We start from the raw sequence: 15243 nt of genomic DNA on the forward strand, positions 1-15243 counted from the left end.
AGGGAGCACTGACTAAAATATTGTTAACGATGCAGAAAACAAGCACGGATGAAGAATGGACAGAGGCTTTTCGCATAACTGAAAATTAGAAGCCATAAGGAAGTGGTGAACGAGTTCGTGAAGCAAAACGAGATGTAATTATTAGTAGCGGAGAGCTAAATATTTGTTGAAACTTAAAAGAGTACGAATGGAATTAATAAAGGCTGTATTTAAATTAACGAGGCAGCGAGGTAATCGATACGACTCCTCGTTAAAAACAACATAATAATTGATATTATATTATTATCTCATAATATCGAGGAAACAGTGGGATAATATAAAATGACGCGAATTACCGATTTATTTTGTATGTATAAATTCCACGTTACGGCAAACGCTATTATCTTCTCAATAAAAGATTAGATCTACATCGAATCGTAAACCTGTTCTGCTCTATCGATATTGTAATAATGAATTATATATATATATATATATTCCATCGAACATCAATGATTCATAATTAATTCCGTCCCAGTAATTCTACAACGGTATCATTTATGCAACCGCAATCTTTCAATTAGAAGAATATGCATAAACGAGATAAAAAGCTTACAATGATATCCGAGAGGGAAAAAAACAATGGGATGAAAAATGTGTGAAAAACATAAACGTTACAAAATTGTCGCGAGTTGCGAGAGAGATCGCGTACAACTCTCGTATTCGTACCACGGACACAGTGTGACGTATGAAAGCAAAAAAAAGAAAAAAAAAGTCGCAACGCCTTTCCTGTTTTCGAGGGGAGCGAACAAATTTCGGATGCCCGCGGTACGAGGCAATCTTAATTTGCAGAAATGAAACCCTCGCGTTGCGTTTTAACCGTGCCGATATTTTCGCGTTTCGCTTTACCTCGACCGCAAAAATTTCACGAAAAAATAAGGTGCTCACATGCACGCACCTTGCAATGAATAAATTTTTAACGAGATTGTTATGCTTCGTGAAAAACACGACTGTTTCGACGTCTGAACAGTCTGAAACAAAATTGTTTATCGCGCAAGATCGAACGAAAGGCAGCAATGCGTGTATCGACGCAGTTGATATCATTGGAAGAATGATTATTATAAATTATTATTTTCATCGAACAAGAGATATCGAGCGTGAGATGATAAGGCCATACGATAAAACTACATCGACAAACCTGCGGGAAAACTGCTCGAATTTTTTCTAAGTAGTATCATCTATTTGTTTTGTTCTGTTATGTTTACACGAGGAGTAAACAGAATTGCATAATGCTTGTTATGTTTTAATGAAATTGTTTTCTATATTCTGTTTTCTATATTCTGTGATTGTGTATTAAAATAAAATCGTGTGTTTTCGTCTTCTACCGACACCTATTCAATCATTAAATGTCATTATAATATTCACTGTGCTGTGTAAAAAAACATCTAGAAAAGATAGAAAATTGTTAATTATAAGTAACAAAAAACACGAAAGAAAATAAATAAGTAATAAAAAATTATCATACTTGTCTCTTTCATATTTTTCATTACTTACTTCTATGATTAATCAATTCTCTCTTTTATGAACTAACACAGATTTCCCTCTAATGAACGCTAGCGTGTTCCATAAAAACAATAACCTACGTTGCAACGATACTTTCAAAGCACAAAGAGAAATATTTCGTGTTTCCTCGAAATATTTCGCATTAATTAGGACCGTGCTTGCGCCCACGTCGAAGATAACCGTCGAAAAACAAAATGGAGGAGTAAGAGTGGAAGTAGCCTCGGCTGTAAAGACTCCCTTTATTCTCTTTCCTTCCTTAACCCTTTCAGACGCGCTTATCTCACGCTTAATGTTTCGTTCGGCAATTTTTTTCTTAGCGATTGGAAAATTACGTTCAAGCGTGTAAGTCGTGGCGAGCTCAGTCGTGGAGAACGCGAACAATTTCGAAGAGTTCCTCATTCGCCCAAGATGTTCTCTGAATTTTTCTATCCGCGACTGTACGAGGAATACGATGAATAGGGAATAATTCAGTAAAAAGTTTCCTTGTTATACACTCGCGCTCGACGCTTCTGCGTAGACTGTTTTCCTAGTTTATTATCAACTTCTAAGTTCGTGGTCTTCCGCTCTTTTCTTTGTACCTGTATACGCAATACACTATGACATAACTAGATTTACTAGGCTTATCGACATTGTTTCTCGCGAAGTTGAAAATGTCGATACTCTATGCTATCCATAATTCATGACTCTTAAAAAAAAAACAAGAAAAAAAGCTTTCATTTCCATAAACTTTTACAATTTTCCATATTGTACTACTATAATTGGCATTTCTCGTATACAGTCCTCTATACGTTATCTGTTCTTTTAAAACAGAAAACAGATATCGAGACCACAGTTACGTGCTTCTGTATTTTGCGCAACGCAGCCCATTTGTTCCTCTAAACATTCACCGCGCGTACAAGGCTCGTAATTATAAAAATCGATTACGAAAACTGGCCTAACCCGAAACAAAAACACGGCGCGCACGATTTACGCGGCGCTGATGAAGCAACGCGACCGGTTCAACAAAATCGAAAGCAAATTAAACAAATGTAAATCCGACATCGCAGCGGCGCTCGCGTGCCCCGTTTCTCCTCGGATTCTGCTCGCTACCAGCATTGTTCACCCGTTGCTGAACCGCGTGTTCTCGCAGATTCATAGATTCCTCGAATCGCGAGATGTTGCGATAGCATAAATTTCGCGGCGAGATCCATCGAGGGACGAGCGTGTTATTCGGCGTCGCGGATGGAAACGGAAAGAGAAAAAAAGGGAGAGCTGATACAACTTGCGTAATGGGGATCGAAAAAGGAGGAAAAATGGTCGAAACGCGGACTGCGTGGTTCCTTTTTATTATGCGCCGCGCTGATACGCGCGCTCGCACAAACATGACTGGAAAAATGCAAATTTCCGGAGAACGAACGACCGCGGAAGAGACAGCGTGTTTGGAAGACACGGACGAGGACAGTGTGTACGAAATTCGAGCAAGAAACATGGGCGATATACAGGGAGGGCGAGGCGAAGGAGTAGGGGATGACGGTGTGCTTGGATCGATTGAAAATTATATTAATATTCGTCCCCTATGTTCGTTCGTTCCCTTCTTCCTTCCATGTACCGAAAATTATTCGTTCTGACAGGGTCTGTGCAGTGTCGTGTGTAGGTAGTTTCAAAAAATTCGTGTAACAAGAGATGTTCAACTCTCTGGTAGAAAATAAAGTCCTGTATTTATTTTTCGGATACGTTTCCTTATGTTCCCTACTTTTGCTGTTTATTTTATATATATATCTCTTCGGTTGTGTGAGCTTGCAGAAATATAGAATATTTTCGAGAACGCGTTCTACTGAATAGATATGAACATGCCAGATAAAAGGGAAATAACAATATTTAAAATGAGTTCAGAACGTTTGAAAGTGTAATTTATAGCGTTCGCGAGATAGGTGCGCGTTTTTATAATTTTTCACTGTCAGTAGGACAAGCTTCAAAAGATAGAATAGCGTATTTTACTGAAAATATGAAATATACACAATTTCCAGTCTCAACGCTATGAATTTTGAATTTCTTTAAAATCTCAGATGTGTTCGTTTGTTCCTCCTCGAATATTCTTATTTCTTCATTATTCAGAATTGGTGGTTTAGCTAATCGCAAGCTCAGTTCTGAAACACTGCGCGTGCTTGCTCGTCGCATGATTTTCGGTTTGCAAAAGTGAGGTACAATGAAAAAGAATGCGATTATTCCTCGGTACTCTTATCATTCGCTGGCGCGTTGCAATGCGAGCGTTACGCTAATATAATTAAAACGGGAAAAAGGACTTTGATGGTATCTCTACTTTATAAGGAGGATTTAATTCCCGCTAATTCGTGCTCGTTAAACGATTACCGTCATGTTTAACGGGCAGAATTGTAGAAATTATTTTAAACACCTAGGGAAAGCATCAACCATTATGGCAAAGGTGCTTGTCGATCTACATTATTTCATTAAGAAACTCAACTTTGTTATTTTTTTTATCTAAATCTTCTAAACAATCACAAACGTACGGATAAAAACGAAAATAACCATTTTAAGGAAACACTATGTGACAAATGCTAGCTTGATTGTATTGTTCTGTGTTATCAGCGCATTACCGGAAACAGAAATAGGAATTACTCGAAAGAAAGTAAAATTATCGCTTATCTTGATTTAAGAGTTCCATAAAGTTGGAAAACAAATACAGTTTAATGATTTAGCAGTGTATGTACGTAATGCAAAAAAAGTATATGGTATACATTGCAGTAAGCGGTAAGAGATTAATGAGAAAGTATGGTCGCTTTATAACAACCTCAAAGTATTCTTTGTTAAAGAATAATTATGTGTTTAAGAGGGGGTGAGAAGATATAATTTATCTTCTTCTCGTGGGGGTCCGACAAGTTATACAAATAAAAATAATAAACGGCAAAATTAACAATACTCAAAAATCTCCAACGTATTGTGTCCTACGTGTACCAAATTATGAAATAATAAATTCATTTCACAGAAATAAAGTCCACGTTTAAAATAACGCGGTGGAACTTATATAACTTGCTTTTTGAACAAACATTCATAAATAATTTATATAACAGTATATGAGTTTAACATGTCCACGATTTGACAAATCACGTGACGATAAATCACTATTAATAAATTACATTCTTACTTTTGCAGACATGCAAATAAAATAATAATGGAACAGATCGATCAAGATAATTATCGTTGTAGTAAAACTTGCTTCTTCCAAGGGCATTCAGAAATTCCCCATCAATATTCGCAATTTAATAACTCCTTATTGGACCAATTAACTGGTCATATTTAAATTAAATGGAGCGAGTTATATGCATAAATTATGTTACAAATTAATAATGGTGTTATTAATGATGGAATTAATAATATATTCAGTGTCAATGGATAACCGAACCGCCATCGAGCAGCTAAAATCGGTTTCGCATCGAACTCAATTTTCACTGCGATAGAGAGAAATCAGCGATGACTGTACGGACAAGGCAACGTTCGTCAAGTATGACTCACGGTTTCGAAGACTTTTTTCAATAATAATATCAACCTTTGAATGAAATAAAGCAGTTTAATGCGATAGCACATGTGAACGTGAAACGGTCGTTCGAGAAAGTAAAGAAAAAAAAAAGAAAGATAGCGTAATAAGCAATGCACAGGCATGTAATTGCACCTATAAAAAAAAACAAGGGAAAAGTAATTCCTGTATTCTGCGTCCATTAAACGTGCTCCTAAAATATATCGCTAAAAATAACCACGTAACCAGTGACTCGAAATTTTTAATAATTGATATGAAAACCTCTTAAGTTAAGAGATACTTAATTGTACTTTGCGTAGTAATTCTATCGCAGAAGATTGTAAAACAAAAGGAAATCAATCTTGTACAAAATTTAACGGACAACCTCCTCTGTACCATATCCAAAATCGCAATAGAAATGTTATAAAACTGTCATCTGTCTCATCATATGAATAATTATACTGCTACGAGTAGTGCGACGATAATCCTGTTGCAAACGAATATACTAGCCACCTGTAAAATAAACGAAGGCCAATCTCTACACGTGACATATAAAAATAATGTTCTGATACATGTAGAACCACGTAAAAAAGACATCGGAGTATCACAATTGACCTGATTTGTACAATTCTATCATTTCTACGAAATACATCGATGAAGCACTTCCATAAACAATTAAATCGTATCATCTAGAATGTGGACGATGAGTACACAAAGAGACAGGAGTAAGAACTTGTAGGAAAGAAAGGACGTGAAATGTACAGAACACTTATATCTGTCTAATAAGTACAATTTTAACGAAACAACACTGTGACGCTTATTTTGCGATCGTAAAATCCTCTCCGACGGCCGCGACTCCATCGCGGAGGGCGTAAGTCGCGGGGCACGAGTCATCGTGAAACTACTACTTCCGTTTGCGGAACAAAAGCCGTTTTACGAGAAGACTTACGACATGCAGGGCACGTAACGGCTTACACCCCCTGTTTCACGGCCGAGAAATCTTGGGGATCGTGAAAATTTACTTTTCCAGACCCGCGGCCGTGCGATCGCATCCTTGCGAGAGAAATCCTCCCGACCGGAAGCGACGGGGTTTTACGAGGCAAATCGCGGCCCCGGCAGTTTGAAACGTGCTTGGTTACCTCCAGCAACGAGTTTACCAGTAACGTGCAATGCTACATGGCAAACCAAACGAGCATTCAGAGTGCGATAGTCGACGTGGATTCAACTTTTTCTAACGTGAACAGGATGAAACGTTGGGTGGCGAGGTTTGTTTATTAAACAAGTATAATCACGTTCGTTTCCTTCACGTGGAGACAGTGGTAACAGGAAAGGAGTGAACGCGACGGCGAACAGAGACACGTTCGCAACGTCGTCCGTCGCTCGCCGACGGCGAAAAGTTCGACTAGCTCTGTAATTACCACAGACAGTGTGACTCAAAATTCGTCAACAGCACCGCTCAACGTGACCACTGGTTTTTATCGTACACGCTTTCACACGCGTACTTCTAGGCACATGGTTACAAATAAACACTCACACACACGCGCGCGCGCACACAGATATGCGCATTAGACACACGCTCGCATAATAAAGCACAATATATAAACGCGCAACAAACAAATTGCAATCGCGAGCAACAACGGCAGCGTGACACGCTTGCTAGGGGACTCTTTCGACCGACGATCGGTCAAAACAAATTTCGAGCCACGACGAAACCCTGGTGGACGGTGCGAAAACGGTAGCACGTTGGACGGATCACGACGGGGTTCGACTCGTCTCGTCTCGTCGACGGGCAGGATTAAAGGCACAGGAAGGAAAAAGGACGGACGGGACGAGAGACAGCGCGAGACAGAGAAAGGAAGGAAGAAGAGCTGGATGCGCTTACCTCTTGGTGGCGTCGAGCAACGCGCCCTGGAAGCACTTGGCACCGTGAACGAAGGACACGACGACGATGTCCGGTAGCGCGGACTCGACGGTCACGAGGATCTTGTCGCCCCTGGCGAGCGTGAGCGCGGACAGGGCCACCGTGTCCGCCGCCATCTTGGCTCGTTAGAATTATTGCTCCTCGCCGTGTCGAGACCCGTCGTCTCTCTCTCAGCGGATGACGTGAGGAGCGGCTGGGGCTGCCTCACTCTCCTCCGTGTGTACGGAGGCCATGGGCTCTGCGAGGCATGCTAAGGGTGGGGGAGTCAGGAGGGCAGCTTCTGCCTGCTTGCTTGCTCGTTCGTTCGCTCGCTTGCTTTCCTAGCAGCCACCACCGCCAGCCGCGCCGCATTTCACGTTCGTGCACAGCTGGGCGCTCGCCACTCACTGCGCATGCGTCCCGCTTTGCCCCCTCCCCACTCTTCAGCCGCAGGCCCGTAACGCCGCGACGATCGCCCCTCCCCCCTCGATCTCACCGGAATTACACACGTCACGTACAATGTTGTTCTCTTTATTTAAATGTTTCGAGATATCAGCGTGATGTATTTCCAGTGTCGCGTTTAAATGGATACTAATTGATTTCCACGGCTGGACAGTACGTTGTTTCTCGGTATTTTAGGTAATACTGGTTATCGCGTTATTGGAGAGACGAAGATAGCAGAGTGGTCCGTGGAAGTTATATTTTAAAGATTTACTACTGTCTAATAGAGTTTGAGTATGGATATCATGAAATTATAGGAATACTTGGTTTTCTTCGGTTTTACAGGTTTAAAGGAGCAACGCACTGGTCTGCTTAAAGATAAATATTATAGAAACAGGAAATGTAAATGATGTGGTTGATTATTTTTACTGTAATTGTGTATAGAATAATGTAATCTTTGAAAATGTTCCAAAATAAATTACGAAAGGAGGGATGTCTGATATGTCATACGTCACTGTACTGTTTTGCTTCAGGTCGGTAAAGACCAACCACGGTGCCCTCCCCCTATGACAAACATGCCTCGTAGCGAGGGTAACGTGTGTTAAAAGCTAAAATCTTTTTGCTGACCGCTATATCTTTCGTTTTTTTTAGCCTAACACATATTTCCTCCGGTGATTTATCTTAACCAGCCAGCAAGGCCATAACCAGCTGGTTTTGAGCAGAATTTTCTTTTATACAACGCATACCCGGTCTAGATACACCACTATACACACATACTTTTCGGAAGCATTCTTTCTCCATGACATGATGGGGATAACCTGGAAGAACGAGCAACTATTCCCTGTAGAAACGAATTCTATGTTGAAGAGCCAGTTATGCACACTGATTGGAATAAATTTAATAAACGTGATTACCATAACGTAGAAACATATAATATTAACAGTATCAGATGTAGATAAATTTTGTTTGTCCCACGCGAAATACAATTTTTGCCATTGATGTAATTATTATAAGGCAACGAATTAATCGCAGTAACAGAGAAATCCCTTGTAGGACAGAGATATCACTTACAATGAAATTGTGATTGTGACAGGAAGTATGTTGCGAAATCTCGAAAGGAATGTATTTTCGGTTCGTATCCAGATTCATTTCGTCTAAGTACGTTTATTAGTCTCACTAATCGCGGAAGCGGCATATGTATACCGGAAATGGTCGAGGAGCGGGAGGAAGCCTCAACGGAGGAATAACAAAGCTCCTAAATTACATCACGAATAGTACGAAATAATAATTCGTGACAAATTTAGCTGCAATACGGTGACGTGTAACGAACGGGGTCGAGTTCTACTTTTTCAGGGCACGGGAATCTACGGTTTACAATTAGTCAGCCTAATGCACCAACATTTCGTGCATCAGCTGCGTTGCGATGGCCAGGAATACGATAAAAACGGAGCAACGCACGTAAGAAAGGCAGACAGACGAAGAAACAGGGACGACTAACTCGTCGGTAAAGAAAATCACGCTGCGAATATTTCAGGAATTCGACAGGAGCGCCCGTGAACTTGATTTTGTTCGCTGACCTCCGCACTAAGCGTTGTTTAAACTTTCTCCAGCGAGTCGCGTAACTTTAAGAAAAGCAACTTACAAGAGAGAACGGTAAAATTTGCCGTCGACAATGAAAAATATCGTATACGAAGAGAAATCTTAATAGTCGAGGACAAAATCGAAAGCTGTGTAATATAATTGGATGACTAATGGCTAGACGAAGTCCATCCGAGCACGCTGCAAGTGTATCATTTTCGATATTAGCTCTCTACCACTGTCAATATTATTGCGCAACTCAGAATATTACACGCTCCATATCGAGCGTTTAGGGTGTTCTTCGCGAAATCGAGAGGTGTTACACCCTAATTGTTCCTAGCTAGAACGACAGTCGTTGTATTTACATAAAGGTGAGAAGGGAAGAAAGTAAAGCCGAAGCAGGATGTTGTAGCTTCGAATAGCGCCGTCTGAGGGTCTTTGATGTTTCGGATGAACTTTTAAACGCGCTCGTAGTTGTAAGTTTGTGTTAATTGAATATTCGTCGACAGCTACGTGCAGATGACACTATTTCGGGCAATGTGTTCTAGAAACCTCTTTCGCATCTGGTAGACTTCAATATTTCGTTACATGTGCAAAATACAATGGATACATAAGATATTCGGACATAGAAAATTGTGTAAGTCAAAGGTACACTAATTAAAACTAGAAAAAGTTGGAGTTATCCATACGAAATGAATACATACACGCATGCAGTCTTGAAATTACATTGCAATTGAAGTAGAAAATAATTCAATCAACGGTCTCTTAAAGTTAGTTGAACGCGATTTATAAATCCCTATAAAAGTGTCCACGGTAGATTTATTTTAACATAAATATTCACGAACTACTATTTAGCATAGCACATGTGAACACGCAGGATAGTTATAAACTAGCTGCAACACCAGGCCACATATTTAAAATACCTTTTGCATTCAAGATATATAGAGTTGCGGTGGGTTTACATGCGCGAACACATGTGCAAATTTGTGAAATTTATTTAAATGCAAATTAACATTTTGGAAACTTGTCCTTTTTACATAAGAGACATAGCATACGGAATCAAGTTTAAATTATACATGAAGAACGATCGTATGCGTGTCTGTTATAATGCACAACTCCGAAACGTTTCTCTTCCCTTATATTTGTGTCGACGAAAATTAAATTGTACCGAACACAGATTATTCTATTCGGAATTATAAGAATTATTGCAGTCTGCTGATTTTTTATTTGGCAATATGTATCGGCAAAAGCAGCCTTAGTGAAATTAACGCAAGCTTACATCACTTTTGCAGCACCTTATCAGTTGTTGTTGCTTCGCAGCCGTTTATCAAGCTGTTATTAAATAATTCATCGAAAGCATATTAATTATAATCTATACAAGTATAATTTTGATTACAATAAAGTAATATCAGTCAGAAAAGACTGACATTCGAAGAACTCTCTAATCCTGTATTATTTTCAAAATAATTGCAGCGTGTCCCTAGAAATTATCGACTTTTTCAATGTTCAATAAAGACACGTGCATGACAATTCCACGGGAAAGAGAAGGATAGTCAAAACGGAGCATGTGAAATAATGATAATAACAATAATGAAGATGTAACCGTGGTGGGGAGGAATACAGGGGCGTAGCGAGGTAGCTGGCGCTCGCGTAGGGTGCCAATCAGCTGGTGTGCGCGGCGTAACTGTGGACAGCAGAACGGAGCAGGCTCTCCAGAAGTGACGTACGGTTTTCACGGGTAAGCAGATTACAAAAATTATGCCTGCGTTACGTAATATGCGTTCGTGCAGATATAGTTCGATGTAATGCGATGCGCAACGATCGGCTGGCGATTTTTTAATGAAAATGTGCCGGCACTCGGGCACGAAAAGTGGGTCGCCCATCGACTGCGGCCTCTCTTTCGTCGTGTGTGGTCGATAATTACCCAGAGCCGGGTAACTCTGCTTCGAATCGCGATAATCACGTGTGTCTCTTGCTGTCGTCGCGTTACAAGAATAATGAGGGAGGATACGTGATAGCCATGGCGTACATACGAGACAGGAACGGAAAGCGGGTGTAGACGAACACGTGAAATTGTGATCGATGCGCGTTGGTGTTCTCTGCAACTTATGCCGCGTTTCGCGCGTCGTGAAATTCGCCAAACCCAGGGCCCACGGACGCAAAGGTACACGTGTATTCGAGGGATCGACGATCGGACTTTGCGAACCCGAGTGGCTCCCATGCATCATGATAATATCGATCCATGGATCACAGATTCGGCATTGCCTGTTAATTATATGTACATCGTAATTCATAGGGGCTGCGTGCGCCTTTTAAAGCATCGTTCGAACATCGAACGGTACGTTCGATGGGAACAGTGTCAAATAATCGATACGCACGTCTCGCATCAGTTACAAGGAACAATCGTCCGGATAGTCGATACAGGACACCGTTGTCACGTGAAATAGCTCCAAGTTTAAATAGCCAACCTTGGTAGAGTATTAATTCTTGACGTTGTTTTTTTTTTCTTAATACTTTCTTGGGGAGATAAAATGTTATAGATGAAAGCTATGCAAAACTTATCGGTGCATCGTTTGCGTACTGTATGAAGAACCTTATTTGTATATTCAATACAATTTATCAGAAATACGTTGATGTATCGTTACGTAATTTCGTGTTATCATAAAATTCCTTTTGCCACAATCTCGTTGTTTGTAATTAATACGTATTCTTGTTTGATACCCCTGAGACTCGAAAATAAGCCTTATCGAAGAGAGTGAAAATGATATCACGACCCCTTGTACCTTCAGCGACTAGGTCCTTTATAAATTTCATTCGCGTTGAAATCGCGAAACAAATCGCTGTCGTACGCTGGTTAAATGGGGATTAAAAAGTGACGCGTTAAAAAATCATTATCGCCGCAATACGACGTTGCAAGATAGTGTTTTTCACGCAATACACGATACACATTATGGTTATTTCGGCGCACACTACCAGCTACATTTGTACCTCTAAATATAACGCTGTGTTAAATGGGACCGAACGATCTTCCCGGTCTCGCAATTTTTTTTCATCTTTTCGATAACATCAACAGGAGACACTGTTATTTGGCAGCTATTTAATAGACAGTGTTTCGCGTTTGTTGGCGAAGGATCGCGGCGACAATAGCCCTCGAAAATGGGGGAAGAAAGACTGGACATCGACAAACCTTTGTGGGATCTCACCACCTTCGTAGGGAGATGGAAGCATTTCGCGTGGATGTCCGACTTCCGCACCTGCGTCGTCTCTGACTCTGAATTGCTCCAAGCGAAGAAACTGTGCGAGGACTATAAGTAAGTACAGAGGGACCAATAGTTTCTATTTTATTTAGTAACGGCTCTGCTTTTTACCAAACGCGTTACGTGAATGCGAAATTTATACATCGAATACAATTGAACGATTGTACAAAGCAACGTAAACTTTAACGGATCCCATGAATTTTAATATGCTCGCTCGAGTACGTCGAAGGTGCGGACAGAAGAGTCAAGGGCACTTCGAGGTCACTTATGTTTACATTTTCTGCTAGTCTGTTACGCGATCGTTGGACATTTTTCCAGACACCTGGTCAATATCGGAATTCTTGTTATAAATTCGCGCACACCATTGCCATCCGCTGTTTCCCCCCTTTTCTCCTATCTTTTTTGCGTCTACGAAAAATCAATAGTCTGTTTATCCCATAGACTTGGGAAGGAGCCAGCTGGTACAACCCGGGAGCAAATCATCTATGCTAAGAAGCTTTACGAGTCAGCCTTTCATCCCGACACCGGTGACCTGCAGAATGTCTTTGGCAGAATGTCCTTCCAAGTGCCAGGCGGGATGGCGATCACCGGTGCAATGCTTCAATTTTATAGGTACATAAATCTCTTGGACCGCGCCACTGCAAACGAGCAACGCGAACGAAACGGAAGGAATTCGAGCGTACATTCCGTAATTTTACAATTATAAACTAGATTAAGAGCCCCGCGAGCTCTCTAGAATGTTGTACGTTAGAGACGTAAAGAAACGAGCGAGGTTCTGAAGGATTGATTAACCGCGCAAGAGAGATTCATTCACACGAACGATTGTTGTAGAACGTCCACGGCAGTGGTCTTTTGGCAATGGGTGAACCAGTCGTTCAACGCGTTCGTTAATTACACGAACAGAAATGCCAACAGCCCCATGAACGTAACTCAATTAGCGGGGGCTTACGTGAGCGCTACAGCCGCGGCTATGGTAACGGCGATAGGATGCAAAGCATTCTGGGCGAAACGAGCCAGCCCGCTTATGGCGGTAAGCATCAGGTTTTCATTTACTTAGGAGTACGTAGTTTGTAATTAAAATGAAACGTTTTGTAAAAATGATTGATGTTCAGCGTTACGTGCCATTCGCTGCTGTTGCGGCCGCGAACTGCGTGAACATTCCTCTGATGCGAGTAAACGAAATCACCAGTGGCATAGATATCAGCGACGAAAACGGCAACAAGTTGACTAAATCAAGGGTAAGCGATCTAACATTCGTGAAACGATATAGTGTACGATGGATGGGAGCTAAACGCGCGATTCGTTGCAGCTAGCGGCGGTCAAAGGCATCAGCCAAGTGGTCGTATCGAGGATTGTCATGTGCGCACCTGGCATGCGTAAGTGGGCATTCATTTAAAATGTAAAACATGGCATCGAACGAGTGGTTAGTCAGTATCGTTATAATGAAAGTGGAATTTCTCTGATCCAGTGATTCTGCCACCCATTATGGAAAGACTGGAGAGATACGCTTGGATGCAAAAGATCAAACCGATGCATGCGCCCATACAGGTTTTACTAGTCGGTTGTTTGTGAGTGTTCTTTAAATATTTCGATTCTTTGAGCAGAATTGGTCTAAAAGGTACATGTGAATGGAAAGCTGTGCTTATTTATATTTCAGCCTGACGTTCATGGTGCCCACAGCTTGCGCATTATTCCCACAAAATTGGTGAGATAAATAACAGGCTGTTACTGGTTTTATGTAGTGCGAGACATTCGAAACGTCAGGTTTTAACATTCTTCAATTCTGTGTGTGCCGCAGTTCAATCAAATCAAGTACTTTGGAACGCTGGGAACCGCCGAATTACGAGCTTTTAAAGGAGAACTGTAAGGACAAGGAAATGCCCACGAACTTATACTTCAACAAAGGTTTATAATGCACGACTGATAACAATCGTGCGGTATCAAGTGCTCGAAGGTGCTCTTTTGTCACCCTGTACGAGATAGCAAGTTACTTAATAACAGAGTCGAGTAATACGTCAGGGTAATCGTATGTAGTTTTCTGCTGGTTCAGAGGATGGAGAACTCGTTTCGAGACGAACATTAAATGCGACAATATTGCATTTCGAATGTTTTTTACTTCGTATAGTAATACGTTTTATTTATAAGTCTCATTATACGCGAACATATTATACCAAGGCATTTTTAACATTCATTATGCGTTACTATGAAACAACAATCCCCTCCAGCGGTAGTAAAGATAGGTTCTTGCATGTTTCAGACAGCAATGATTTCTTTTCACTGAAAGCTCAATCCATCTTGGTTTAATAAAATTGGACGACTAAACGTGCGTTCGTACATTAATAGGTCAAAGCTCACGACTTCGCAATGTCTACGCGATTACATCGTTAAAACGCTGAATGTTAAATCTTAAAACGACCGTCGATGCTTTATTGTTACTACCTCTCTGAACTGTTTAAACGTTACAAAAAATGCTGCCATGTATTTTTTAGTGATATTATAATAAACACGCTGGAAACAGATCTCAAACGAATTTATCTTATTCGATCCATAGATTACACGTGAAACCCGTTAGTGCTGGAGTTGAGAGTGAAAAATGTGTAATCCAGTACACGTTGCACGAACAGTTATATATTGGGTAGGGGATGCGTCGGTTGGCTCTGTTGTGGCATATAACCGATGCGTTCTTGGATTTCACTTTGCGGCAATTTACCACCCCACGAGGGTGGATTGAACGTTGGCTGCCTTTCAGATTCTTTCTTGGCCTCGAGCGCTTTCCTCATCGCCTCGTACTCTTGCAGATCGTCTAGTCGTAACTCGATTCTCGTTGGGCTGCGCCGTATCATTTTTACTAGGAAAAAGTTCAACACACCGTTCCTTTAATATGAGAAGCTTTCGTCGCGTACGAGGGTTTTATCGATAACATTTAAGTCGGACGGATAGGCGACTGCTTTCTTTTATTTTGAACGCTATGTAATGTTGTGCAACGAGATTGCACATGAATAATTTATACTTCGTTG

At 40.9% G+C, this 15243-nt stretch overlaps 3 protein-coding genes across 6 annotated transcripts in view; 1 reads left to right on the plus strand and 2 right to left on the minus strand.

Annotated features, from left to right (window-relative positions):
* Window positions 1–7360, minus strand: part of LOC143428444 (uncharacterized) — a 35053-nt gene extending 27693 nt beyond the window's left edge. For all 3 annotated transcript variants that reach the window (XR_013102424.1, XM_076903314.1, XM_076903313.1), the window contains exon 1: window positions 6933–7360. Coding sequence is in view for 2 of the 3 variants with exons in the window: in XM_076903314.1 (XP_076759429.1) it covers window positions 6933–7087 (155 nt within the window). In the remaining variant the exon portion in view is untranslated. The remainder of the gene's footprint in view (window positions 1–6932) is intronic.
* Window positions 7361–10334: 2974 nt separating this feature from the next.
* On the plus strand, window positions 10335–14417 carry Sfxn2 (sideroflexin 2). Of its 2 annotated transcripts, XM_076902936.1 has the most exons (10): window positions 10335–10349; window positions 10454–10707; window positions 12100–12280; window positions 12668–12838; window positions 13058–13256; window positions 13339–13464; window positions 13536–13602; window positions 13695–13794; window positions 13884–13931; window positions 14025–14417. In XM_076902936.1, exons 3-10 carry the CDS (start codon window positions 12126–12128, stop codon window positions 14137–14139), a joined length of 981 nt encoding a protein of 326 aa, XP_076759051.1. In that variant the 5' UTR covers window positions 10335–10349; window positions 10454–10707; window positions 12100–12125; the 3' UTR covers window positions 14140–14417. The 2 variants fall into 2 exon arrangements, with proteins under 2 accessions (XP_076759051.1, XP_076759052.1); XM_076902937.1 differs by lacking the exons at window positions 10335–10349; window positions 10454–10707 and adding an exon at window positions 11270–11407.
* A 364-nt stretch (window positions 14418–14781) lies between these two features.
* LOC143428215 (anaphase-promoting complex subunit CDC26) lies at window positions 14782–15102 on the minus strand. The gene has a single exon (XM_076902938.1). It carries the CDS (start codon window positions 15067–15069, stop codon window positions 14851–14853), a length of 219 nt encoding a protein of 72 aa, XP_076759053.1. The 5' UTR covers window positions 15070–15102; the 3' UTR covers window positions 14782–14850.
* Between the last annotated feature and the right edge of the window lie 141 nt (window positions 15103–15243).

Source organism: Xylocopa sonorina, chromosome 10, assembly GCF_050948175.1.
Source record: "Xylocopa sonorina isolate GNS202 chromosome 10, iyXylSono1_principal, whole genome shotgun sequence".
Classification (NCBI taxonomy): domain Eukaryota; kingdom Metazoa; phylum Arthropoda; class Insecta; order Hymenoptera; family Apidae; genus Xylocopa; species Xylocopa sonorina.